Genomic DNA, 25,066 nt, shown 5'->3' on the forward strand with positions numbered 1-25,066 from the left:
GACATCCACTTGCCTGGTGCCAGGGGGCGCTACCAACAGCTGCTTTAGAGTGACGAGCGGGAGGGAGAGGAGAGGGTGGTCCGAACAGCGAGGAGTTCCCCAGAGAGGAACAGCGTCTTTACTCCGCAAACTCCGAGGCCAAGGACGCGCAGCTAGAAGGGGGGGGGTGGGGTGGGGGAGGGCTCTGGCTGGCGAAGGAGGGCGAATGGAGGAAGGGGTCCTACAGGGCTGGGGAGGGTCGCGATGAGTGAAGTCCCGGGGCCGAGCGGGAGGAGGGGCAAGGCGTCCAGGCGACATGCAGGCGTTTTGCGTCTGGAGCCCCTCACGCCGCCACCAGCCAAGTGTCTAGGAAAGCAGTGCCTAGACCCCTCAGCTCCCCGCGCCAGATCATTTCTGGTCCCCACAACACAAGGTGGTCGGAGAATGACAAGTGTCCAGTGGATGTACGAAGGACGGCCACTGCACCGATGGACGAGGTCGGGACCAAGGGGCCAAGGCTGGACCAGACCCATGGGCGAGGGGGGACCAATGTGAAATACATGCTTTCCTATCCGGAATATTTTTGTTTGTTTGACGTTTTACTTTGACATAATTTCACGCCTACAGAAAAATTTCAAGAAGTGTACAAAGGATTCCCATGTATTCTTCACCCCCCAAATGTTAGGAATGATGCCAGCCACAGCAGCATTTATAATAGTCAGATTTAGAAAAGAAATTTCCAAATGAAAAACAAATTATGTAGGCGACCATATGTGAAATTAGCTTACGTATTTTTACTATAAGAAAGAGCTTTCCCTTCTCCCCCATTTACATCATGCCGACTCATGGATTCTTATTTTATTCAATGTATAATCCATTATCATTTATCTTGAATGTCAAATTGGCCCAGGTTGGGGCGGGGTCATTTGAAGGTTTCAATGAGGTGCAAAAGAAATTGCCTTCTGCTCCCGGGTTCCCAATTAAGATCCCCATTCACTGGTGTGAGAGCTACCGTTCGGGAGCCCCGGGACAAGCCGCAGGTACTGAGGCTCCGCCCAGGACGTCGCCATCCAATCCTGGGCTTTCTCCACCTCTTTTGCGAGCCCTAATCCCACCTCCCAGCGCCTATTGGTTGAGCTGCCGGCTCCGCACAGCGCAGCGAAGACCCGGAGAAGCGGATCTCGTACCCCAAAATGGGCTCTGCTGAGTAAGAAAACCGGGAGCTCGCTTAGGCGTTCCCAGAGGCCGGTTCCCCCGAGGGGTGGCGCGCGATCCCGACCACCCGAGCGACGGCGCGCGCGGGCGCGGGGCTCGCTCCCGAGTGTCATGTGGGGGCGGGGATCCGGAGCTCCGGTTGCGGTGGCCTGAGGGGCCTGGGCCGCAAGGTCGACGCCTGTGGCTGCAGTGGCCGAGGCCAAAGGACCTGCCGCAGCTCGGTCGCCGGGGAGGGAGGGCCCCGCTGCCGTCGCCTTCTGGCCGGTGCCCGGTGAGGACGGGTCCCAGCGGGTCGGGGAGGGTTCCAGTTCCCATGATATGGACGCGACTCTCCTGGCGGTCCCAACGGTTGCTGATGCTGGGAGTAGGGGGGTTCCCAGGCTCTGGGTTGTGGCGCTGAGGCCGCCTCCTTGTCCTTCACTCGGGATTCGCCGTCTTTCTCCTCACCCCTCCTTCCCGCACCCACCCCACCCTGGGACTGAGCCCTGACACCCCAAATGAGGGAGCCTCACATTCACCCATCTTTCCCGGCGGTGTCCACTCCACCACATACTGCCTCCACCCTGGCACCCATCTTTGCAGCTCTGGAGGTACCAGTGACCTTGCACTTTTTACTGTTCTTACATTCCTCGTTCCACTTCTGACTATGTAGATTGTCCCCTGTAGCTTTCAAACTTTTTTTTCAACTTACACTGAGAAATATATTTTATGTGCAAGCCCTGTGCCTGTACATACAGATTAATGAAAGATAACTTTAAAGGGAGATATTACCCTAACTTCACATTCTATTCTAGTCTAGTCCAGCCTAGCCTGTTCTATTCTATTCTTTCCATTTCAAAAGACTATTGCTACACCATGAAATTGATTTCGGGACCTAATCTGTGCGACCATAGTTCCAAATGCTTGCTCTAACCATCAGTTTCTCACTTCCTTTACTCCTTGCCTTTGGTGGATGCTGAGCTGCGTAATCAGAGAATCATGTGTAACCTTCAAAAGGGTATATTTTTATTATTTTGACATTTCTGTGTTTCAGGCCCAAGACCATTTCCAGGACTTGATTTGAATTTTCTGGTTTGATTCAGTCAGGTTTCTCGTGCTCCTCTTCCAAAACCCCATAGTCAGACTGGAGGAAGAGGAAGTGTGTGAGGCCTGAGCTGGATTGTGGAGGGGTGTGTGTGTGTGTGTGTGTGTGTGTGTAGCTTTTATAACAGAGACGGAGATGGTTTTTATTGGAGAGAGAAATGATTAAAGTTGAACTGTAGGAAGATTAACCTGTCAGCACTGCACTGCGTAGGGAGAATTGGAAAGACGGAGCTAGTGGGGAAGGCCATGGAGGACACAGTGGGGACTGTCGAAGTGCTGAGGTGATGTGCAGTGGAAGGCATGGAAGATGGCCGATCGGGTATAAAGAGAATGAGATTTGAGGACACGTTAGGCCTGGTAAGGGAGGAGTTAGAAATAGCTAAGATTCTGATGGAGGGTTGGGGGTTTAGGGGAGGGGAGTACCCTTGGCTGCAATCTCTCTATAATGCATCTCAGGGGACATTCACAGTGTTGGTTCTCAGGATTTTGGGGGTGCTTTTGGCATCTAGCAGGTAGAGACTGTGGGTGCTGCTGAATATCCTTCATTGCACAGGACATCCCCCACGACAGAGAATTACCTGGTGCAAAGTGCCAGTGGTGCCGAGTTTGAGAAGCCCTGCTTTAGCATAGGAGCTCTGAATCTCGATCACTGCCACCCTCGAGCTCCACCAGGAACAATGCCTGTGTGCACACTCAGACCGGCGCGTTTTAGAAGGGTTCACAGGCTGGCCAGTGTGCGTCTTCAACCCGCACAGCTCTTAGTGGTGGAAGGTGGGGGGACAGCAATTGGACTCATCCAGAAGCTTTTTAAAAAAAAAAAAAATTAATTCCTTTTCTTTTTTATGTATTGATTTTAGAAAGGGAGGAAAGGAGAGAGAGAAACATCAGTTTGTTGTTCCACTTATTTATGTATCCGTTCGTTGATCTGGGATTGAACCCACTGCCTTGGTGTGTTGGGAGGGTGCTCTAGCCAACTGAGCTGCCTGGCCAGGGCTCATCCTGGAGCTTTTTCAAACATCATGACCTTCTCTCTTCCCCCCCTATTCTTCAGGACCCCTGTTTGGGCCTGGACAAAGAATTCCCTGTTCTTGTGTGGTGATTTACAATTTATAGAAGAATTTCACATACAATATCTCATTTGCCGCTTTTCCTGTTTCACAGGTGAAACCAGCCCCGAGAAGTGATGGGATATGCCCCAGGTCTCCCACCTAGAAAGCCAGAGCTAAGGACCTAGGTATTGGCACCTGACGATGGTGGTTGTCCCTCTCTTTTGTGAAGGTAATTCTGTTGATCCACCGTCAGTTGCTGAGCCAGGCTTTGCCTTCCAAGGTCTTACTGATTAGGGCTTGGACCCAGGGGTGTCACCTGCGTGTTGGGTTTGCACGGAACCCCTTGTCACCACCAGAGGGCAGCATTACCAGAGCAGGCCCTGTGAATACTGTTCTCAGATGGCTCTGTGCTGTGTCTTTAGGGAGGGGAGAGAGGGTAAGAGAGTGACCAACCGAAACTGAAGCTCTAGAACCTTCCCTTTACATCTGCCTGACCTAAAGACACTCCAGATGCTCAAGAAGTCTGTACTGAGTAAAAATTAAATTATGAAAAAAAATTACGAAATAAACATATTAGGACCCCAAAATTTACCTCAAAACAATGACCATCCAAAGTAAAAAATTTAAATCCACCTAGAATAAATGTATGTATAACAACAGTTTCATATGATAATACTCACTTTTATTACGTGCAATAAAGATTAGTATATTCAAAGTAATTTTTTAAATTGTGACTGGAACCCGAAGATGGTAGGACCAATGACCAGGACAATTTGCAAAGCAGAGCCTTAGACCAAAACAAAGGAAATGATACTCGTGATTTCATACAGATATAAAATGAACATGTGTCAAAGCTTTTACTCAATTCAGGAACCAAGAAACCAGTCAGATCTTACAATCCGTTGGCAAGAGAACCCAAAGAAGATTTTAGAAGACTAGATCAGGAATTCAGAAATGAATGTGCACATGGAGGCAAAACTGGTTTCTTCCCCAGGGGGACGAATCATTTACATGTCTATCTTTATTTACATGGAGAGAGAGAATTTATTGTCTATAGGCTAAATAATTTTACATTGTTATCAGTTCTTAGTTCTCATTATTCTCTGTGATGTACAGCGTTGTAAAAACAGCTCCAAGGTTCGGGAAGGCTAGAGTCATGTAACCTGGAAGGGTGTGTTCTAGACGATGCATAGTTTTCCACTGCAGAACAGTTTCCCTGCAGTCTCACAATCTCAATGACGGATATTTTTTGTCATGAAATAAGGCTGGTCTCATTAGTTTTGGCCTGATTATTTGCCTAGGTGCAGCAAGTGTGTTAACTCACCCTACAGGCTTTCTTGAGTCTGCTTTGCTGGAAGTCTTCATAAGGAACCTCAGATTGAATTGTTAAGTGTGGTGTTTGCTCTCCTGAGGCGTAGACGCCATGCCAGGACGCTCTCTCCACCAGATTTTACCTGCACCTCTTATACATTTGCTCAAGTTCCTCTCTTCTTGAGGTGCCCACGACACTCCAAAGTATCTGAAACTTGTTAAATTGTTAAAGGATCATTTTTTAAAAAGGTGAAATCATGACTCTCCCACTGATATAAAATAAAGAGATGTTAATGATTTTATTTAACACATTAATGAGGGAACCTGTACAGTGTGACAGATTTAAATGACATAATAGATGTAAAACACTTCATGTAGTACCTGGCACAAAGAAAACCTCAGACACTTCTTAATTGGTCACTTAGCTGTGGGCCACCTATTTCTCAGGGGCATTTATTCCAGTGTGTCTCAAAGCACAGTTCATGGTCCACTAGTACCACAGCCTCATGGTGAACTTGTTAAAAACCCAGATTCTTGAATCCCTCTCCAGAATTTTAGGTGTGAAATTCAGGCACCTGCATTTTTATCAGGTACCCTGGGTAATTCTTACAGAGACCAGAATTACACATACAAATACTTAGAATAAAAACTTAATGAAAACTATACTTAGCTTCATTATATTATAACTCTCTTTATATTCTATTTCATTTTTAAAAATTTTTCATAGTTTTTGCAAGTTAGATTTTTGGTTTTTTAGATTTTATTTATTTTTAGAATGGGGAAGGGAAGGAAAAAGAGAGGGAGAGAAACATCAATGTGTGGTTGCCTCTTGAGTGCCCACTACTGGGGACCTGGCCCACAACCCGGGCATGTGCCCTGACTGGGAATCAAACCAGCGACATTTGGATTCGCAGGCCGGCACTCAATCCACTGAGCTACACCAGCCAGGGCCTGTTCATTTTGTAAACACTGGCCTTAGGCAGGGTTTCTCAACCTTGGTACTATTGACGTTTTAGACCAGATTCTTTTTTGAGGTAGGTGGGGAGAGAGGCTGCCCTGGGCACTGTGGGATAAGTAGAAGTAACCTTCCTGACCTTTACCCACTAGTGGGTAATGGTATGCCCTGCCCCCCCCCCCAGTTGTGACAACCAAGGATGTTGTGCTGGGAAGCAAATCACCCTGACTGAGAACCACCAGTCTTAACCCACTATAGCAATACCTAGGGCTGGAACTATTTTAACTTATTTTAAGAGTTTAGGCCCTGAAGGCACACCCAGGAGGTTTGAATGCTCACTCTTTGCTGACCTGGCTGTTGGTCTCAGGAACCTAAAATTAAGCCTTATGTGCCTACTCTGTAATATCAAAGAGCAGTAGAATTTTGTAAAGATTTCATCCATTTATTTATTTTTAGAGAGAGGGGAAAGGAGGGAGAAAGAGAGGGAGAGAAACACCGACGTGTGAGAGATCCAGCCCAAAACCCAGGCATGTGCCCTGACTGGGAATCAAAACAGTGACCTTTCCGTTTTCAGGCCAGCGCTCCATCCACTGAGCCACACCAGCCAGGGCAAAAAACAGTAGAATTTAATTGATGAGGCTGTTTGGAAGATAATATGAAATAATGCATTGGAATTCCTTAGCTGCTGTTTGGTAAATATTAAATGTTGTAATCGCAGTCCTTTAGACTCTTGAAGGATGTATCTGCGAGAATCCAACTAGGAAAACAGAAACTACTGTAAGATTTCAACTGGGAATTCCATTGCTCTTCCTGGTGGTAAAAGAGCCAAGAAGCCAAACAAGAATGGTGAGCACCCCAGAGATTAACAGTGGTTAGATGCTGCCACCACAACCAGGCCAGGGATCGAGGGCAGTGGGAGGGCAACCCTGCAAGCTGGCGGGGCCACGCCGGGCAGGTGACTGTGGAGACACCCTCCTTGCTCTACCCTGCCATCTCCCACGGTACCTCCCGTTGGACAGATCACTTGGAAGCCACTATGACAAACCACAAAGTAGCTGGTCTGTAGGGATGCGTCGGCGCCGCTGACAACCTCCTCTGAAGGTCTGGCTGCAGCTCTGTGCGTGTTTCCTCTGCAACTGGCATTTCTCGCTTTAAACCCACCCCACCCCCCGACACATACACTCCACTTAGGAAGTCTCTGAGTCACCTATTTTCTCTGTCAAGTTTCATCGTGTCTATAATTTTGAAACTTGGGTTTTCAAAAACCTATTATTTTTTGTTAATTTTAGACTTTTTAAAAATTGCAAAAATAGCACCAAGAATTCCCAGATACCCAGCACCCAGTCTCCCTGAATGTCAACATCTCACCTACCTTTGCGCAGTGAGCGGATCCGAGAGATCCCCATCACTGCGACACTACAACCCGAACTATCGACCTTGCTCAGATGCCACCAGCTTCGCACCCAGCACCCCTTTTCTGTTCTGGGATCCCACACTGCACTTAGTTGTCACGTCTCCCTGGTCTCCTGCAGTCTGGGGCAGGTACTCAGCCTTTCCTTGCCCTCAATGACCTTGAGAGTTTTGAAGTGTTCTGGTCAGTTGTTTCGTAGACTGTCCCCCCATGTGGCTTGTGTGACTAGAATGGTGGTGCGTGTTTTGGGCAGGAATGTCACAGAGATGCTGTCGGGTCCTTCTCAGTGCCTTTTATCGACGAGGTCATTGAGTTCATTTGTCTTTTACGGGTGAGGCTGACCTTGCTCACTTAAGGGCGTGTCTGTGGGATTTCTTCACTGTCAAGTCACTGTCTTTCCCTATGTAGTTAATAAGCATATTGTGGGAAATATCGCTGAGGCTATGCAAATCCCAGAACAGGGACTTTAATGTACTTGATTTTTACTCATTTCTCTGTTCTATTGTTTATACTATTTATTTTCTTGTATGACATCATGTCACATAGGAAGGAATGTCCCCTACTTTTTCTATGAGTTACAGAGTTAAAAAGAAATTACCAAGCAAGAAGATACAGCTTATCTTTAAAGTATTTAATATTTTCCCACTGTAAACAGAGTTTATGCACATTGTAAACAATTTTGAAAAAAAAAGGGGGAAGGAAAAAATAAATCACTATTCTTACTACTTTTAACATTTTGAGATATGTCTTCCTCGTTACTTAAGGTTTTTTTAAGTCATGAGAACATAAAATAAAATTAGTCAGTAAATAACAAATATGAATGGAATCAAGGAGATATAGAAGAAAAGTGAATTGGTAATGCCAGTGTCTGAGTAATATGTGGTCCTTTTTTTTTTTTTAACTTAGTTTAGAAAAAATAGTCTTTGCCGAATTTGTTAATTGGATTCTGCTTCTTAAACTAATAAGTTTTGTAAGTACAAGCATTTTCAGAATTCTTGAATTAATTTTGTGACACGTTCAAACTCCCCAATTCTTGTTTTGGAAACATTGTTCTGTGCATTTAATTTTTACCAAGGATGCGGTAGATTGTTTTTATGGGGCAACATCACCCTCTTGTGGCCTTCTAAAGTATTGCTGCTGGGGATTTAGATTCGTGTTCTCATAACTGTTAAGGGCGCAGGTTAGTTAGGTAATGCTTAGGACTCCACCTAGGCTGCAGGTGGGGGCTTACCGCTTCAGCATGCAGTAAAATAGCAGACAACATGTGGGACACAGTGTGTGTACAACAGAAAATAAGGAGTTGTTACAGGTACAAATGCAAGAATATAAATAGCTGTGCACTGGAGTGGCAGGATTATGGGTGACTTACTAGTATTTTGCTCTTAACATTTTAAAAATGTATTCTGTGTAGTTTTTACAGTATAACATTAGCACCTTACAAAATATATCAATACATAATTCATACTACCCTCCCCCCACCCCACCTTTTGATGAGGAAACCAAGCCCGGGAGTGAGAAGCCTGTTTATGGTATAGAAAACTGGTTTTTATCCAAGTGACCCTAGGAACCTGAGTCATACTTATAATTAGTTAGTTAGTTAGTTGAGAGAGGGGAAGGGAGGGAGAAAGAAGGAAAGAAACATTAATGTGTGGTTGCTCCTCGCACGCCCTCCACTGGGGACCCAGCTGGCAACCCGGGCATGCGCCCTGACTGGGAATTGAACGAGCAACCCTTTGGTTCTCAGGCTGGCACTCAATCCACTGAGCCACACCAGCCAGGGCCCTATAAGGATTTTTTAAACAGCATGATTGAGGTAGGATTTATATACCATGCACTCCCCCATCTAACGTGTATATTCCAGTGTTTTAGGCTACTCGCAGAGCTGTACGACCATCACCGCAACTAACTGTGCATTTCCATCACCCCCAAAAGAACCCTCACACCCCTCGGCATCGCTCCCTAATCTCCCCCACCCCCGCAGTTCTATGCACCACTAATCTGCTTTTCTCTGTGTGGATTTGCCTTTCCCGGACATGTCACATGAATGAGTCACACAATATGTGACCTTTGTGTCTGGCTTTTTTCACTGCGAATCATGTTTTCAAGGTTCATCCACATTGTCACATGTGTCAGAACTTCATTCCTGTATTCCTAAATAAATGCCATTGTCCGGATAGACCACGTGCAGGCGTGAACAAGGGTGTCAGGGGGAGAGTGTGGTTCATGGGCCGATTCTGCATGATGGCCAAAGGGGACCCTGTCTGCGGCTGACCCGGGTGGGAAGGAAGGGTGTGGGCTGTTCTTGCAAAATTAAACTGTTAAGGGAAGAAGGGAGTTTTGTTAGGTTTTGTGTTAGTATACAGGAGACCTAAAAACCTTGATGGTCCAAATGCAAAGAACCAGTGGAGGTACAGAGGTCTGGTGACCAGAGAGCAGGACATGAATGGTAGAGACAGCGCTCCCGTGCGGGGTGGGGGGAGGTGCGCCAAGGGAAACGGTGAAGACACTTTATTTTCCAAATCAGGATGAAATGTGTGTGCCTTCTTTATCCAGAAAGTGAGCGGTTATAAGAGCTTAGGAAGATATCTGTCCCAAATGGACAAACTGTGAAACATGAAATGGTAAAATCCGAATCGTGGAGGGACACCTGCAGTCAGCCGGGTGTCAGGCAGATGGGGTGTTGCTACATACAGTTTGTTACAGACTGTTCCTTTGCCTGTGCGGTAAAATAGACACGAAAATGTACAACTTAAGTCATGTTTAAGCACACAGTTCAGTGGCACTAAGCACATTCACAGTGTCGTGCCACCATCACCACCAGCCATCCATCCTGCCATCGTTCCACACATTGCCCTGTGCCCATCACACGACTCCCCACCCCCTCCCCCACCCGTCAGCCACCATCACTTTCTGTCTGTGAGCCTGATCACTCCCGCCGAATCACAGAGGTGGAATCACGGTATTTATCCTTCTGTGACTAGTTATTTCATGGTATAGGCTTCTTCCTTTTTTATTTTATTGTTATTATCTTAGAGAGAGGGGAAGGGAAGGGGAAAGAGGGAAAGAAACACAGATATGAGAGAGAAACATCTTGTACCCACCCAGACAGGGGACCGAACCTGCAACCTAGGCATGTGTCCTGAACGGGAATCCAACTGCCGACCTTTCCCTCTGAGGGACGATGCCCCAGCCAACCGAGCCACGCAAGTCAGGCCTCACGTTACATACTTTTAAATCCATAACTCTCATTTGCTCTCCTGTACACTTAATTTTTTTGTTTAAGTGTATTATACTTAATGTACTAAATATTTTGTTCCTTAATATACTTAACACTTTCATAGCCCTCTAAGCGTGGTCACCTGAGGGATTGAACATTTGTGTAGCAAGGCGCCTGGATTTCAAAAGCACTTTGATGTTGAATATTGCAGAACCATCAGTGTTATTCCATTCATCAAAAAGCCAAAACCCACGAGGTCCAGTCACTTGCCAAGAACTGTGTAATAAATGTAAATGATCCTTGATCTTAGTGGCTTAAGTGACAGTAGTTTACTATTGATCAGGGTTTCGTGGGGTGGCTGGGCTTTCTCAGGCACCTTCATGTGGCTCCATCCAGCGGGAGGGTCTGCCGGGCTGGACAGTGCCAGACGGCCTTCCTCCGCTCCTGCAGTGCTTCCGTGCAGCAGGGCCAGGGCTCCAACCCCCCAGCGTATTTCTGTGGCACTCAGCAAGTCACACAGTGAGTGGCCGGTCTGGGCAGGAGGCCAGTCCGGGTTCGAGACCGCAGTGTAAAGGGGCCTGCGTGCTTTACAGGAGAATTAAACTGGCTACACTTTAAGGCCCCTCAATGGTTGAGAATGGGAACTGTCAATCATATCCAAATTCTAGTCCATGGAGGTACCCAGACCTTTCCAGACAGTGGTCAGCCATAGTTCAAGGTCTTTTGTTAGACAAGGTCTTTGCCAGTACATGGGTCTCGAATTTAAATAGCCATTGTGGTTGAGAGGACTGCAATGTCTCCTGACTTGGGTGCGTAGTTTCAGGGGAGTTTTTGGTCCTTGCCACGCTGACCTGTGTTGGTCATGGCTGGTCCTGTCGACCCCCGCTGAGCTGGAGGAGGCAGGGCTTCAGCACCGATGTCTGAGGCCCAGGTGGTCGGTGTGGGGCAAGGGAGATGGGAGGAGTGGTCAGGGGGAGTCCCTGCAGACTGCAGTCCTGTCCAGCTGCGTGGCAGGGACTGACTGCCAGGTCCTGTAGGCATGTGCCTGCTGGCTCCACAGTGACCTTACAGCTTTTGGGTGGCCTGAGGGGTCTGAAAGGCCTTCTGTGGAGGGGACGGCGGCTTCTCTATGCTTTTTCACCCTGTCAGTGGAGGCCACGGGGAAAGAAGGAGCACTGGCAAATCTTGGGGGCACGAGAAGGATGCAGCATAGGGGGCCCACCATTTTCTTTCATCCAGGGACCCCAGAGAGCCTGGGAGCCAGCGGGGCAGATTGCTGGTAGAGGGACATGCACTGGGGCCAATCAACATGGGAAGACCGGTGGCCTGTAGGTGGGGCCTCAACTGTAACCCTTTCCGGCCAGAGGGAATCTGCCTAGGGAGGTGCAGGAGGTATGTGCTTCTGCCAGCATTGTCCCCGGAGTCCCCACCCACCTCATCCAGTTGTGGTGGGAAAGGCAGGGAAGAGAAGGGCAACGCAAGAACAGGGATTAGCTTGTCCCGGAGCTGGACCGGGGTGAGGGGGGCATGACACAGGAGGTCAGGCGGGGACTCCCAACCAGATGTCCCAGTACCTGGAGGATTTATTTCCCTGGCTCACCCCCCTCAGGGCTGGGCTTCGCTGCCGCCGGAGGCTGGGCAAGCGTGGAGCGCAGGGACTTCTGGGGATGCTGCAGGATATGTGGAAACCCTGGGGCCCAGAGCTTGGGCTGACCAGGCCTCGGGGAGCTAAATGTGGGCACCAGCCCAGGGAACTTCTCAGTGGGTATAGGGAACCAGGAGGAATTGGAACTGCAGAACTCGGGGGGGAGGTGACAGGTCACAGTGGAGAAACTGAAATATAAGGGCAGGCAGCTGTCTTGTTTCTGGGCTGTTAGTGAAAGATCGGAAAGACCCCCACAACCCACCCACTACCTACTCCCCCGAAAAGACAGAAAGACCATTCCACACTGATGCCCCTGGGCCAAGTACCCACTACACCCTGGCCCCCACAGTTCATTCTTCCTGCTCCTCCAGGCCAAGGAGTCCCCAGTGACCATAGATTCTTGAACAGCCTCACAGCCCTGTCCCTGCCTAGCTGAGGCAGTGCCAGCACCAGCTCAGGCACAAGGTCACTGCACTCATGGGGCCCTGGCACCTCCTGAGCTCTGGGTGGCCCCAGGCCTCCCGCCTGGGGTTGGGGCAGGATCTAGTTGTGAGTCCAGAGAGTCCCACCTCCCAGGGCCAGGAACTCTGGTCTGCAGAGTGTCAGGGTGAAAAGGTTCTGGGAATTCTGGGAGGGTCAATGACCTGAGCTCACGTCCCCACTGTCTGTCTCCGGTGCTTGGTGCTCAGGGACACCAGGGACTGTTACCCTGGACAAGGTACAGCAGGTGTCGTGTGAGGTTGGGCTCCAGATCTTCCTCAGCCAGACTCCCAGCTCTGCTGCTTCATGGCTGTGTCAGTCGCCCTGGCCTGGCTCGGTGTCCTCATCTGCAAACTGGGCAGTAAGAATGGTAAACTTTTATAACACGCGGGCTGAAAGGCTAAATGGAAAAGCCCATGAGACACTCGGCCCATCCTCAACACCTTCAGGCCTCGATTTGTAGTAACTCAGTTATCAGTATCTTAATCCCCCAACAGTGCCACCCCCCACCCAAGAGCCCTGTGCTTGGCACATTTTACATGGGGGGACAGTGAGGTTTGGATGAGGACGTGACATACTCACTGCTGCCAGGAGAGGGACTGGCCGAGCAGAAGCACCTGCCCAGGCTCCTCCAGCTGTGTTCAGGTCCTTGCCCATCCTGGTGCCCCATCTGCCCAGTCTGCACCCCGGGTCCATTCTCCTGAGCCCCAGGCTTCACTAATGGGGGTTGTATCCTCTCTTAGGACAGAGCGTCTGGACTGCCAGCTCCCTTGCCAGGGAGGAGGAGTAGAAGTCCATCTACTGGGGCCTGAGTGGGCCTGGGGGACAAGCTGTTGGTCCCAGGATGCCTCTGCCTGAGCCCAGCGAGCAGGAGAGTGAGAATGTGAAGGCCGGTCAGGAGCTGTCCCCTGAGTCCCCTGGGACTGGCACAGATGCCGTCCCCACAGCCCCTGTGAAGCTCAAGGAATTCTCTGATCTGGTTCTGCTAATGGCCTCCACTGAGAACGGGGGTGGGGTGGGCTCCCTGCCCAAAGGAGTGCACTGTATCACATCCCCGGAGATGTCTGCCCCCGACACCCTGGGTAGGACCTTCCAGGTCCTGCCAGCAGAGGAGCAGGGAGGGCCCGTCCAGCCAAGCCCCCGGGCCTTCGAGCAGAAATACAACAAGCCAGACACAGGTGAGTTCCAGGCCTGGTACCCCTGGCCCTGCATGCTCAGACTTGGGGCCCTGTGAACCCCCCCACCTCTTTCCAGTGCGGTGACTTTGGATGTCCCATTCCCTCTCTGAGCCAAGCCTGCTTGTCTCTAATTATGAACCTGTCCCAGGCTGGTGTGACGATTCTCATCCCTCTGGTCCATGTCCCTGGCCTCATGTGTGCTCTATGTCAGCTAACTCAGCCCTCTGCTTGGTCTCAGCAGACCCCAAGCCCCTGGAGTTCCTGAGGACCCCATTCGGGGGTCGTCTCCTGGTGCTCGAGTCCTTCCTGTACAAGCAGGAGAAGGCCGTGGGGGACAAAGTGTACTGGAAGTGCCGAGAGCACACTGAGCTGGGCTGCCGAGGCCGGGCCATCACCCGAGGCGCTCGGGCCACAGTGATGCGGGACCACTGCCACCCCCCTGACGAAGAGGGCCTGGAGGCCCGGCGCCAGAAACAGAAGCTGCGAGGCCCAGTCCTGCCGGAAAGCTCAGAGGGTCCTGAGGTCCACCGAGGCCAGGTGGAGGAGCCAGTCAAAGGAGCGGGCCCATGGCTGTGCCCCAAGGAGCCAGAGCCTGCCCCTGGGCTGGTGCCAAGCATGCCAATTCCAGAGATGAGTGAAGGGCTGCGAGCCCTGTCGATACGGAGCTTGCCCTTCAAGAAACGCCGGATACTGAGGATTGGTGAGTCCCTTTCGGCTGCCCGCACCCCAGCCGGGGATCCAGCCCACGTCCGAGGCATGTGCTCCGACCAGGAATCAAACCAGCAACCTTCTGGTTACAGGATGATGCTCCAACCAACTGAGCCATGCTGGCCAGAGCCCTTCTAGAATTTTCTGATGCAGCAGGGTCTGGTGTGGGGCCCAGAAACATGAGTTTTAATAGGCTCCATGTAATTCTGGTAACCCATGCAGTTTAGGAAGTCTTCCTGGTGGGAAATTTTGAGCTATGGGGTCCAGATTCAAGTTCCAGCCCCACCTCGTGTAGCTGGGTAGCCTCAGAACATTTGCTGAGTTCCTGCAGTTTGGGAGCTTTGTCCTGAGAGGGGTGATAGCCTGAGTGTGGGGGGATTAGATGTCTGGCATGTGGGCAGTGCTCAGCACCGGCCCGGCATGTGGTGGGGGCACTGGGTGACTTGTAGACGGACTCTTTGTGCAGCTTTTACTACCGGTAACTGGGAGGTGGGCTTGGTCCCAAAGGTGGTGCCTCCTGACCTAGAAAGGATTCCAGGACTCAAGGATTAAAGGATTAAAGGCAGCTGCCAGTGCTGGGTACCTGGGGCAGGATGCGGGGGTAAGGACTGGTTTTACTTTGTGTATCTTCGTACCATTTGTATTTTATGAGATGTGCAGGTATTACTAAAAAATTAGATAAAAATTTCAAACAAACCCTAAGAAAAAGTATGGCCTGAAGGCTGTTTTCCTTCCTAGTGTACAACCTTGGACACAGCCTCCTCTCTGACCACGGGGAGAGGAACTGCAACCCCCACTTGGGTTGCTGGGTAGGGGGGCTCAGTGGGGTGCATTTGGACCAAGCCCACCTGGCCACCCGTTCCACTAGCCGCACTGCCCGCCTTCTCCCCTTCTGCCAGTGTGACTGCCGGTTCCTCCTCCAGCAGAGTGCCCACCCTTTGAGTTCCTGAGGACCTGTTATGGGGGCAGCTTCCTGGTGCACAAGTCATTCCTATACAAGCGTGAGAAGGCTGTGGGGGAGAAGGTGTACTGGACGTGCCGCGACCACACACTGCATGGCTGCCGCAGCCGGGCCATCACCCAGGGCCAGCGAGTGACCGTGATGCGTAACCACTGCCACCCCCCTGACATGGAGGGCCTACAGGCCAGGCGGCAGCAGGAGACCATGAAGACACCGCAGGCCAGGCCAGGTGGCCCCGGGGGCCAAGTGGACAAGCTGCTCCAAGGCGTGGGTGGCCTCCTCTACTGCAGGGGGCCCGGCACCACCACTCTCACCAGGCCCCGTCCCAAAAAGCACACGAAGCCCCAGGCGCCGCAGGGATCCCCTACGGAGGACCAGGACAAGGGCCTGGGTGAGTCCTCCTTATCCACTGACCAGAGCCAGGGCCCCCTCAAGTCTTACTTCCTGAGGGCCTGGGAGGCAGGAAGGGGTGGCATCAGGCCCGGCTCAGCCTTTTCTGATCACCTACCCCATTTTTCCTAAGGAGGCCCTGAGTTCCTGAGGACCCCTCTGGGGGGCAGCTTCCTGGTGCACGAGTCCTTCCTCTACAGGCGGGAGAAGGCCGCGGGCGAGAAGGTGTACTGGACGTGCCGCGACCAGGCCCGCATGGGCTGCCGCAGCCGCGCCATCACCCAGGGCCAACGGGTGACTGTGATGCGAAGCCACTGCCACCCCCCTGACCTGGTGGGCCTGGATATCCTGAGGCAGCGGGAGAAACGTCCTGGTGTGGTCCAGCGGGGAATTTCAGGTAATTCAGATGGGCTGCAGGTCCAGGAAAAGGCAAGAGATACAGCCAGCTGGCCTTTCCCTCTTGACCCTCCATGCTCCCTCGCAAGCACCCTTACTTTCCTTGCTAGGAGCACTCGGGAAGGAGTTACAGCCCTCTCCTTGCTCTTCCCTTCCCTTTCCTCACCTCCACTCCTCGACCACACCTCACTGCATTTCCCGACCAGACCCGACCAGACTCTGGGTGACTGGGGCGAGTCCCGCTTGCTCAGGTGGCAGTCCTCACCCTCCTGCTCAGACCAGCCAAGCCTCCCTGAAATCTCCACCGACCAACCCAGGCTCCTTTTTCTCTTCCTCCTCCCTTTTTTTCCTCAAGAGTTTGTAGGATTTATAAAGGAAGCTAATTGCACGCGGCCAGTTTCTCATTTTTACAGTGTGAGTGGATAATACAGAGCCTAGTAACAAGCACACCCTACGGACCTGGTGCTTAAAGACAGAAGGTGACATTTTCATGTAGTTAATCAACTACCTCTCCAGCCGCTCTCTGTAAATTTCTGTCATCAGCCCTGAGGGAGCACTGATGAGAGTCACAGCCCCCCTTTCCATCCTTGTCCACCTGGTCAGCCCCACAGGGCGTGGTGCCTGGGCTGTCACGGTCACAGTGATGCAAATGCTCCTGTCCTCGTCTTGCTAAGAAGAGCACCTTTGGCCCAGTTCTGTATCCACGTCAGAGAGACATCTGCTCTCCTTCCAGGATTACCAGTTGTAGAATTTTCTGAGTCACCTTTGGGATCTTTTTGGCCCTAAAGTTCTCTGAAACTGTGATCTCTGATTATATTTCTTCCTGGCTCTCTTTTTTTTTTTCCATTTCCTTGTAACTTCTGTGTACACGGAGACAAAGCTATGAGGCTCGCGGCAGCCCTGCCCTGTCCTCACCCCCAACTCCCGCCCCAGATGCCCACTCTGAGCTCTCTCCCTTGTTTCCTGGAGAATCTGCTGCCGTTTCTTGACATGTGCTTCTACCGCTGTGACTGCTCTTTCAACCTCCTGTTGACTTCCAACCAGAGAAAGTATTGGTTTTAAAAAAAGAGAGAAAATACGGCTTCAGCTGTTACCTGCTGCCCCCATCCTTTCAATGAAGTTACTGCAGCTTTTTGTTTTTGCTTTACTATACAAACCTGTTGGCGCTGGGCTGGGAACACACCGCTCTCGTTTCCTCACACAGCGCTTGGTTTTCTAGGCAGTCCAGCAGCCGTTCTACCTGTCGGCCCAGTGTTCCGCATGCCCATCATTTCTCTTCCTCGCACATCGCTTCCCTTCCTCATCCAGCAGCAGACGGCTCCAGGTTTTCTCACTCCAGTCTGCCTGGGGCCCTGCCTCACCATCTCCCTGTGGTGCCCTAGCTGGACCCTCATCTCTAGGCCTCTCTTGCTCTTGCTTGGTGTACCCCCCTTGTCATGTGAAGTCCCTCCTCTTGTCACTACCCTAGCAAGCGTTGCCGGAGGCCACACTGTTCAGACCGTGCATACCTGACAGCGTCTCGATGGAGAGCGTGGCCGTCTGTGGGGCTCCAGGGTGTATAAACCCTTCTGCGATTGTGTAGTCTCTGTTCTCGAGTGACCCAGCCTTCTGAGGACTGATCCTGTGCAAGTAGTAATGGGTCTTGGTTGGAAGTTTGAGGCTGTGTTTCCATCCCTGGGCTGGTCAGTGTCCACAGGAAGAACTTTCCACAGTGGTCTATGACTGGCTGCGGGCACTCTGGGACCTGGGCAGGGAAAATAAGTGAGAAGTGTCACGTTCCAGCTGCAGGCTTCCACTTCCTCCTTCCCCACCCCGAAGAGTCTTTCTCCCCCAGGCACAGACACCCTTATGTCATTGCTCTTCACACAAACAGCTCACACCCAGGCCCGTGTAGCACTGCCCTAGACCCCACCTTCCGAGGGACCTCAGACCTCCCAGACTTGCCCACAGGACTCCACTGTTCTCAGCAGCTTCCCCGCCAGGCTGGTTTGCCAAGTCTGTAACCACACCTGCCCCCTGTACCCCAGCCTCTCCCGTTCTGTCAGCATCTCTGCCCTGCTGCCCTATCCCCTCCTCTCCAGATTTCTGCCTGGTACTCCCAGCCTTCATCCCTCAGGAGACATTTCCCCTGGGTGTGGTGCCAGAGGAACAGAAACGTGCCCTGAGGTCAGCTAGCTCCATTCCACATCCAGATACCCTCACCCCACCCCCATCCTCTCTAGGGCCTTCTCACCCCCCCGCCCCATGGCCTCTGCTGTTCTCTGCTGTGGGGAGACAGACTTCCCAGTTTGTCTCCAGCTCCTCTGTGTGTTCCCTGGATGGAGGGAAGGGAGTCCTTTGGGCAGAAGGGTTCGGCCACCTCCCTCTCAACACATTCAAGACCTGGCTTACTCTATGGCTTACCTCCTCCTGCTGCCCTTGGGTCAAATCCCCACGCAGCCCGGCTCCCTGGGGAGTGTACTCTTCTATAGCCCAACTCCCTGCTGCAGGAAGGCGGAAGGTGCCACATACAATGCCCATTTCACTGCTGATGGCTTGTCCCCCAGAGGAGCTGTCCACTTACTCCTCCAATGCATCAGGGACGGCCTGTGTGCGTCCCATCGCAGGCACCTGGGATAAGCGAGTGCGTGTAGCAAAGACACCCCCTTCCTGTAGGCACCATGAGATGGGGGAACGGCCCTCTGCCTTCAGCCGCCTCCACCTCGCAGTCTCCCATCTCCCCATCCTGCCAGGCTCCGGAAAGGAGCCCCGGGACCTGAGGCTAGGCTAGGTTTAACGCTCGTGGCGGGTGTCTGTGTCCTGGGCCCTAGGGCCCTCTTGCTGTGAGGAGGTGGGAGCATCATGGGAGGGCTTCTGGAGGTCACTCCAGGAGCCAAGCTGCTCGGGCTCCGAGAATAGGGCGCCCACCTCCTCACTGTTCTGCTCCAAGCCCCAGGCTTCAGGTTTTCCCTGCCTTGACTGCTTTCCCTTTTTCCCCTTTTTCCCCCCAGGAGGCCCTGAGTTCCTGAGGACCCCTCTGGGGGGCAGCTTCCTGGTGCACGAGTCCTTCCTCTACAGGCGGGAGAAGGCCGCGGGCGAGAAGGTGTACTGGACGTGCCGCGACCAGGCCCGCATGGGCTGCCGCAGCCGGGCCATCACCCAGGGCCAGCGGGTGATGGTAATGCGCAGGCACTGCCACCCACCGGACCTGGGGGGCCTGGAGGCCCTGAGGCAGCGCGAGAACTCCCCCAGCCGAGCCCAGAGGGAAGGTTCAGGTGTGGGTTGGCGCTGGGCTCTAGTCTCCCTGCTGACCTGACTGGCCCTAGGGCCAGCCTCAAAACACAGGCTGAAGGCTGCCTGCTAGGACCTTCCATACATGGCCCATGTCCAGTGGGGTCCAACCAGGCACATCAGTCTGTCCATGTGGGCTGTGAGTTCCCTGAGGGCAGAGGCTGCATCTGGGCTCCTCACTCACGGTGCTGGTCCCAGGCTGAGACGGGCTGTCAGTGGGAGAAACCCACTCAGACCATTGAAGAAAAGGGGGTGGACCAGGGTGGCATTATTGGCAGGTACAGGAAGTGCTTGGCACCCATTTATGGGGTAATGTGCCTGGACCTTGGGGGCCCTTTGTCTCTACTCTCTGGGTCTCTCTTAGGCCTGTTTTCCTCCGCCTCCTCTCTCTCTTCCCCTGCCACCCTCCCTGCATTTGTCTCTGGCCACCCCAACCCCCCCGACACTGCATGACCTTTTAGTTAAGGTCATGAGAGAGAGAGTTGATTGGTTGCCAGCTGGCCAATGGGAGGGTGGACAGGGAGTTGGGAGGTCCCTGGTGCACATGGTTCAGACCAGCCATGGGCCTCCCGGAATATTCCAGCTCAGCCCCTGACCTGGGGCGCTTGCCAGGAAATGTGGAGTCCAAGCCAAGTCGGGAGAGGCCAGCAGGAAGCTCGAGGTTTGGGCAGCTGCAGAGCCAACCTCCCCAGGCAGCACCAGTGCACTTAGAGACAGTGGTCTCCACTTGTAGGTGTCAGGGCTGTGGGCGCTGGGCTGGTGACCTGAGCTTTGGTCCTCAGGGCCCTGCGGCACAGAGAGGGGCAGTGACCGGAGGGAGTACTACAGGGGGCGGGGGTGGGGATGACAGTTTCCTGACTGGAGCAGGCTAGTGGGAACAAGGCAACAGGCTCCCTCCCTGGCACCTAGGCGCCTTCCCCTGCCTCCGAGGTCTGGCTCAGGCACTCCACTCACAGCATTACGTTCCTTCCAGGAACCCTCCAGCCTCTGGAGTTCCTGAGGACGTCCCTCGGGGGGAGGTTCCTGGTGCACGAGTCCTACCTCTACAGGAAGGAGAAGGCGGCGGGCGAGAAGGTGTACTGGATGTGCCGCGACCAGGCCCGGCTGCGCTGCCGCAGCCGCGCCATCACCCAGGGCCAGCAGGTGACTGTGATGCGCAGCCACTGCCACCTGCCTGACCTGGTGGGCCTGGAGGCCCTGAGGCAGCGGGAGAAGCTCCCCAGTGTAGCCCAGCAGGAGGACCCAGGTACAGACAGGGATGGGGGGCAGAGGAGGGTACAAAAACCTGTGAGATCTTGGTCCACCAGCCCAAGGCTCAGACACCTCAGGGGACAGGCACTGTCTGGAGAGCTTTTTGCCCTGGCCTTTCTGTCTTTCCAGAATCTTCTGTCTGTCCTTTCTACTGGCTTCTTCTCCTGAACCGGAAAACACACCTAAATCTGTCACATCCTTAAAAACAAACTACCATTTTCTCTACCTTTTATTCTGAGGTCTTAACTTTTTAACGATTGTAGTCTCTTTTGAAAATCTGATGAAAAAATATAGACCATCCCGAAGACTGAATAAGGTACGTGCCCGTGCACAGGCAAACGCTCCTATAAATTTTGCAAACAATTAACTGGGTTGAACCGAAATAGTTTCTCGCCACGTAAACAGAATATAAAACCGGTCTTTAGAAAGCATTGTGTGTCTCACATACATTCATGTAAATATTAAGGGCCATGTCTTATAAAATACAGAAATGAATCCAAGTTGTATAAAACAACTGAAAGAAACTTGATTTCTGCTTAAAACATAAAAGAAGATTTCCGAGTTTCAGTAGGAATTGGGAGTTGCGGAGTGCCTTCGGCATGGTAAAGGCCAGACCATCTCTGATGTCTGCTAGATTCCCAGTCTTTTTGATGACAAGGGCAGCAGACTGACTCTTGGGGTCTCGTGTAGCTTATTTTACCAGGCGCAGGCAGTCTGGGGCTCCCCAGTGGCCGACCCCCCAGATCAGCATCATTCTACTGGTTTTCTTTATCCTTAGGCCTCGAGGTCTTCATTACAAGGTACGTGTCATTGGCTCTAGCAGCTTCAACAAGAAAAGAGTTATTAATCCAGGTTTTCAATTTTTTTTTCTTCAGAAAAGATAAAACTCCTGCCTACAGTTCAACTGTGCTTCGAGATTTGTTCTCCCGAAAGCCAGCAGATTAATGGGTAATTGTATTAGTTATCTAATGCTGTGTCACAAATTTCCCCAAAACTCAGTGACTTAAAATGACAAATATTTACTGTCTTACACAGTTTCCGTAGGTCAAGCTTTCAGGAGTGGCTGGGCTGGGTGCTTCGGGGTCAGAGTCTCTCATTAGGTCCGGGGAAAGATGTCAGCCTGGGCTGCGGCCCGCTTAAGGGCTTGAGTGGGGCTGGAAGAAGTTCGCAGGTGGGCCATTCACTTACATGACTGTGGGACCCAGTTTCTCTCACTGTACGGACCCCTCCACAGGGCGGTTTGAGCGCCCTTCAACATGACAGCTACCTTCCCCCAAAATGAGTGAGAGACCAGAACAATGAGAAAACCGCCAACAGCAGCAGAGTCCATATTCTTCTCAGGCACACATAGAACATTCTCCAGAATAGACCATATCTGAGCCATAAAACGAGACTCCATAAATTTAAGAGGACTGAAATCATACAAAGTGTGTTATCTGACCACAGTGGAAGGAAACCAGAAATCAGTCACAGAAAGAAATTTGGGAAACTCATAAATATGTGACAAGTAAGCAACATCCTTCTGAATGATCAATGGCTCTCAGAAATCACGATGAAAATGAGAAACACTTTGAGGAGAACGGTGGGGTGCCGGGGGTGCGCCAAGCAGCGCTTAGAGGGGAATTGATAGCTGTAAATGCTTATATTAAACAACAAAGATCTCAAATCTACAACCTAAACTTACATATTAAAACACTAGAAAAAGAACAAAGTATAATAAAGTAGAAGGAAGGAAATGATAAATAGAAAAATAGAAATTAATGAAATGAAGAGGAGAAAGTTAACAAACCCAAAAGTTGGTTCTTTGAAAGGTTCAACAAATTTGACAAACCTTTAGTTAAATTGACCCCAAAATATTTTTTAAATACAGAGAAAACTCAAATTATTAAAATCATGAATGAAAGATGGGACATTACTCCCTACCTCAGAGGAAAGAAAAAGGGTTATGAGGGAAGACTATGAATGACAGCATGCCCACAAATTAGATAACTTAGATGAAATGGGAAACCCCAGGAAGACAGACAGCTCGGGAAGAAAGAGAGCCCGCACCGGGGTGGCTCGGTTTGGGGCTGTCCTGCCACTGCAAAGGGTCGCCACCCTGATTCCCCGTCAGGGCGCACGCCTGGGTTGCGGGTTCAGTCCCCAGTCAGGACATGAACAAGAGGCTACCGGTTAATGTTTCTCTCCCTCTCTTTCTCCCTCCTTTCCCCTCTCTCTAGAAATAAATTTTAAAAATCTTTTTTAAAAATAAGAAGAAATAGAACATCTGAATAGACCTATAACAAGAGATTGAATTAGTAATTTTAAAACTTCCCACCAAGAAAAGCCCAGCCCCAGATGAATGATTTCATTGGTGACTTCTAAAAACATTTAAATAACAAACACCAGTTCTTCACAAACTCTTCCCAAAAATGGAAGAGGAGGGAGAGGACTTTTGGGGTAGTGAAAATGTTCCACAAGTAATTGTGGTGATGGATGCACAGCCCTGAGAATATACTAAAACCATCCAATTCTATCCTTTAAGTGGGTGAACTATATGGCATGTGAATTATAACTCAATAAAGCTGTTCAGGAAAAAAAGCCATGATGGCTTTATGACCGATGTCGCGCCGCTTCACTCCTGCTTTACTCTGTTCATTAGAAGCCAGTCACCTCACCCAAGGGAGAGGAATCACACTCTTCCACTGGGAGTGAGAAATGTCAAGGAGTTAGCGAACATTTTCTAACCCTATCACAGTAACAGAGGAGAATTGTTTTCTGACAAAGAATCTTGAAGAGACCTGGCAGCTTCCAGAGCAGGACACGGGCCCCCGCAGGCGTGCTGGTGTTTCCTCCCAGGGCTCTGTAATGGAAAGAGTCGGGAATTCCCAAGTTTTACGGCAGTGGAGGAATCTCAGTTCTAAAGGAGTAGATGTGATGTGTGTATATGTGTGTATAAAAATGTCGTTGACGGTTTTCTCTAGGGAAAAAGTATTACAGGAATCCTTAACTTTCTCTTTTCCCTGTTTCTGCCATTTTTGAGTTTTTATGATGAATATGTGTTTCTTTGTAATCAGAAAAGTCAAAGATACAAAACCCAACAGTGATTCTCAGTGAGGCCAGTCTCCTCTCCAACGCAGAGGAACCTCACGTGTCTCCAGCTTCAAGGATGTTCCGCATCTGCACGGGACCCCGGCATTTCCCACCCGGTTAGCTTCTGCTGGACAAAAGCCCTTTTCCACTCTTTGAAAGCATCAACAGCCTTCACACTTCCTCCAGAGGCCTCCCAGGAGGAATACTCCGATGTCGTCTCCATGCAGGCAAACAAAAGTGCCAGAAGCTGGCAGCTTACAGGTGTGCGTGATGTGGGGAAGGCCTGACCTCCAAAAGAATCCGAAGAAGCATCTTTTGACAAAGTCACTCTTCCCTGTCTGCCAGCCCAAGCCACAAACACTCATCTGTTTTCAGAGCACCAGACTTTGCCAAGGACTTGCCAGTTGGGTGTGGCCCTGCTTTGGCCAAGGAACGTTTGGGGAACTTTCTGCTTTTTGGAGCTGAGCTGAGCTGCCCTACCTAGCTCTAGCTGCTCAGGTGTTTTCTAGACAGGTGCCAGGTGGGCCTTTGTGCCCCTTGGCCGCCTGCTGCTGGGGCGCAGTGATCACTCAGAGTAACGGAGCAGGCCAAACAAGAGGCCCTATCACACACACTGCCCGACTCTCTTTACCTCGCTGTTCTCCACCTTAAACCCGGTGTCCGTGACCCCCACAGCAGGTGTTGTTCTGGGCAGTGGGAGCCGGCCTGGATGTCCGCAGAAAGCCAGCACGGGGCAGATGCTACCTGGCTGAGGCCAGCGGTGTCCTGGGACACCCACTGCTGTCTGACGCAGGACGAGAGGCAGCTGTGGATGGCAGCCGCAGTGCGGTTCTTTTTCTCTGCAGGTAATGCAGCAGAGACCTGCCCTAGAAGGTCCAGGGGAAGCAGGCTGATGTCCCCCTGGGAACTCCAGAGGCTGCTGCTTGCTAACAAGTCTTCATCTTCAACAGTGAGGCTCCTCTCCCTCATTCTGTAGTCGCAGAGGGAGTGCACATGCAGGCTCTTTCTCCCCCCGCAAGCCGACCATGGAGCCTGCCAGCCCACCATGGGACAGTGACATCTCAGTCCCTCGCTGTCCCTCTGCTTGTTCCTTTCCCTCAATAAACCTTATTTTGTATACCTCACTATGCAGAGCTGCTGTGTGTGTTCACATCCCCTTTGCAACAGCAGCTGGCCCTCACGGAGCCCGCACTCCAGGTGTCTCAGTAGCACACGGTGGGAAAGGTGCACTTTGGCTTAGTTCCCTGAGGATGGGGAACCTGACACAGGCCTGAGGTGCCTGGTGAGAAGCGCTGAGCCACAGCCCTCACCACCTGTGGCGCCTGCACTCTCTGCCCATTCTGCAGCCTCCCCAGTGGGGCCTTTAGGCCAGTAACTTCCCTAGTCCAAAGTCCCACAGCTGTCTCCTTGGCTGGGCTCTAGACACCCAGAAGTTGGCGTGCAGCATGAAAAGAATTGAAAGAGGACACAGAGCCAGTGCCCTTCCTCTTCTCCA

General features: G+C 51.4%; 1 protein-coding gene across 13 annotated transcripts; it reads left to right on the forward strand.

Annotated features, from left to right (window-relative positions):
* Positions 1-1,116: 1,116 nt before the first annotated feature.
* On the forward strand, positions 1,117-24,689 carry FLYWCH1 (FLYWCH-type zinc finger 1). 13 transcript variants are annotated; one of them, XM_053928508.1, is made up of 12 exons: positions 1,193-1,465; positions 3,439-3,555; positions 6,311-6,438; positions 11,460-11,612; positions 13,089-13,523; positions 13,762-14,223; positions 15,155-15,583; positions 15,716-15,979; positions 18,969-19,232; positions 20,222-20,494; positions 21,375-21,447; positions 23,556-24,689. In XM_053928508.1, exons 5-12 carry the CDS (start codon positions 13,190-13,192, stop codon positions 23,593-23,595), a joined length of 2,139 nt encoding a protein of 712 aa, XP_053784483.1. In that variant the 5' UTR covers positions 1,193-1,465; positions 3,439-3,555; positions 6,311-6,438; positions 11,460-11,612; positions 13,089-13,189; the 3' UTR covers positions 23,596-24,689. The 13 variants fall into 13 exon arrangements, with proteins under 13 accessions (XP_045045707.2, XP_045045713.2, XP_053784483.1 ...); XM_045189775.2 differs by lacking the exon at positions 6,311-6,438 and adding an exon at positions 12,555-12,715; XM_045189774.2 differs by lacking the exon at positions 6,311-6,438 and adding an exon at positions 12,555-12,706.
* The last annotated feature ends 377 nt before the right edge of the window (positions 24,690-25,066 follow it).

The sequence above is a fragment of the Desmodus rotundus genome, chromosome 1, assembly GCF_022682495.2.
Source record: "Desmodus rotundus isolate HL8 chromosome 1, HLdesRot8A.1, whole genome shotgun sequence".
Taxonomy (NCBI): domain Eukaryota; kingdom Metazoa; phylum Chordata; class Mammalia; order Chiroptera; family Phyllostomidae; genus Desmodus; species Desmodus rotundus.

What these genes read in the sequence shown, in the direction of transcription:
- FLYWCH1 (XM_045189772.2), top strand. Translation starts at nt 13,190, where the DNA reads ATGCCTCTGCCTGAGCCCAGCGAGCAGGAGAGTGAGAATGTGAAGGCC. An exon ending in AGCCCAGAGGGAAGGTTCAG is followed by an intron (nt 19,233 to 20,221) that starts GTGTGGGTTGGC and finishes CGTTCCTTCCAG; the next exon opens with GAACCCTCCAGCCTCTGGAG. An exon ending in GAAAGCCAGCAGATTAATGG is followed by an intron (nt 21,448 to 23,555) that starts GTAATTGTATTA and finishes CTTTGTAATCAG; the next exon opens with AAAAGTCAAAGATACAAAAC.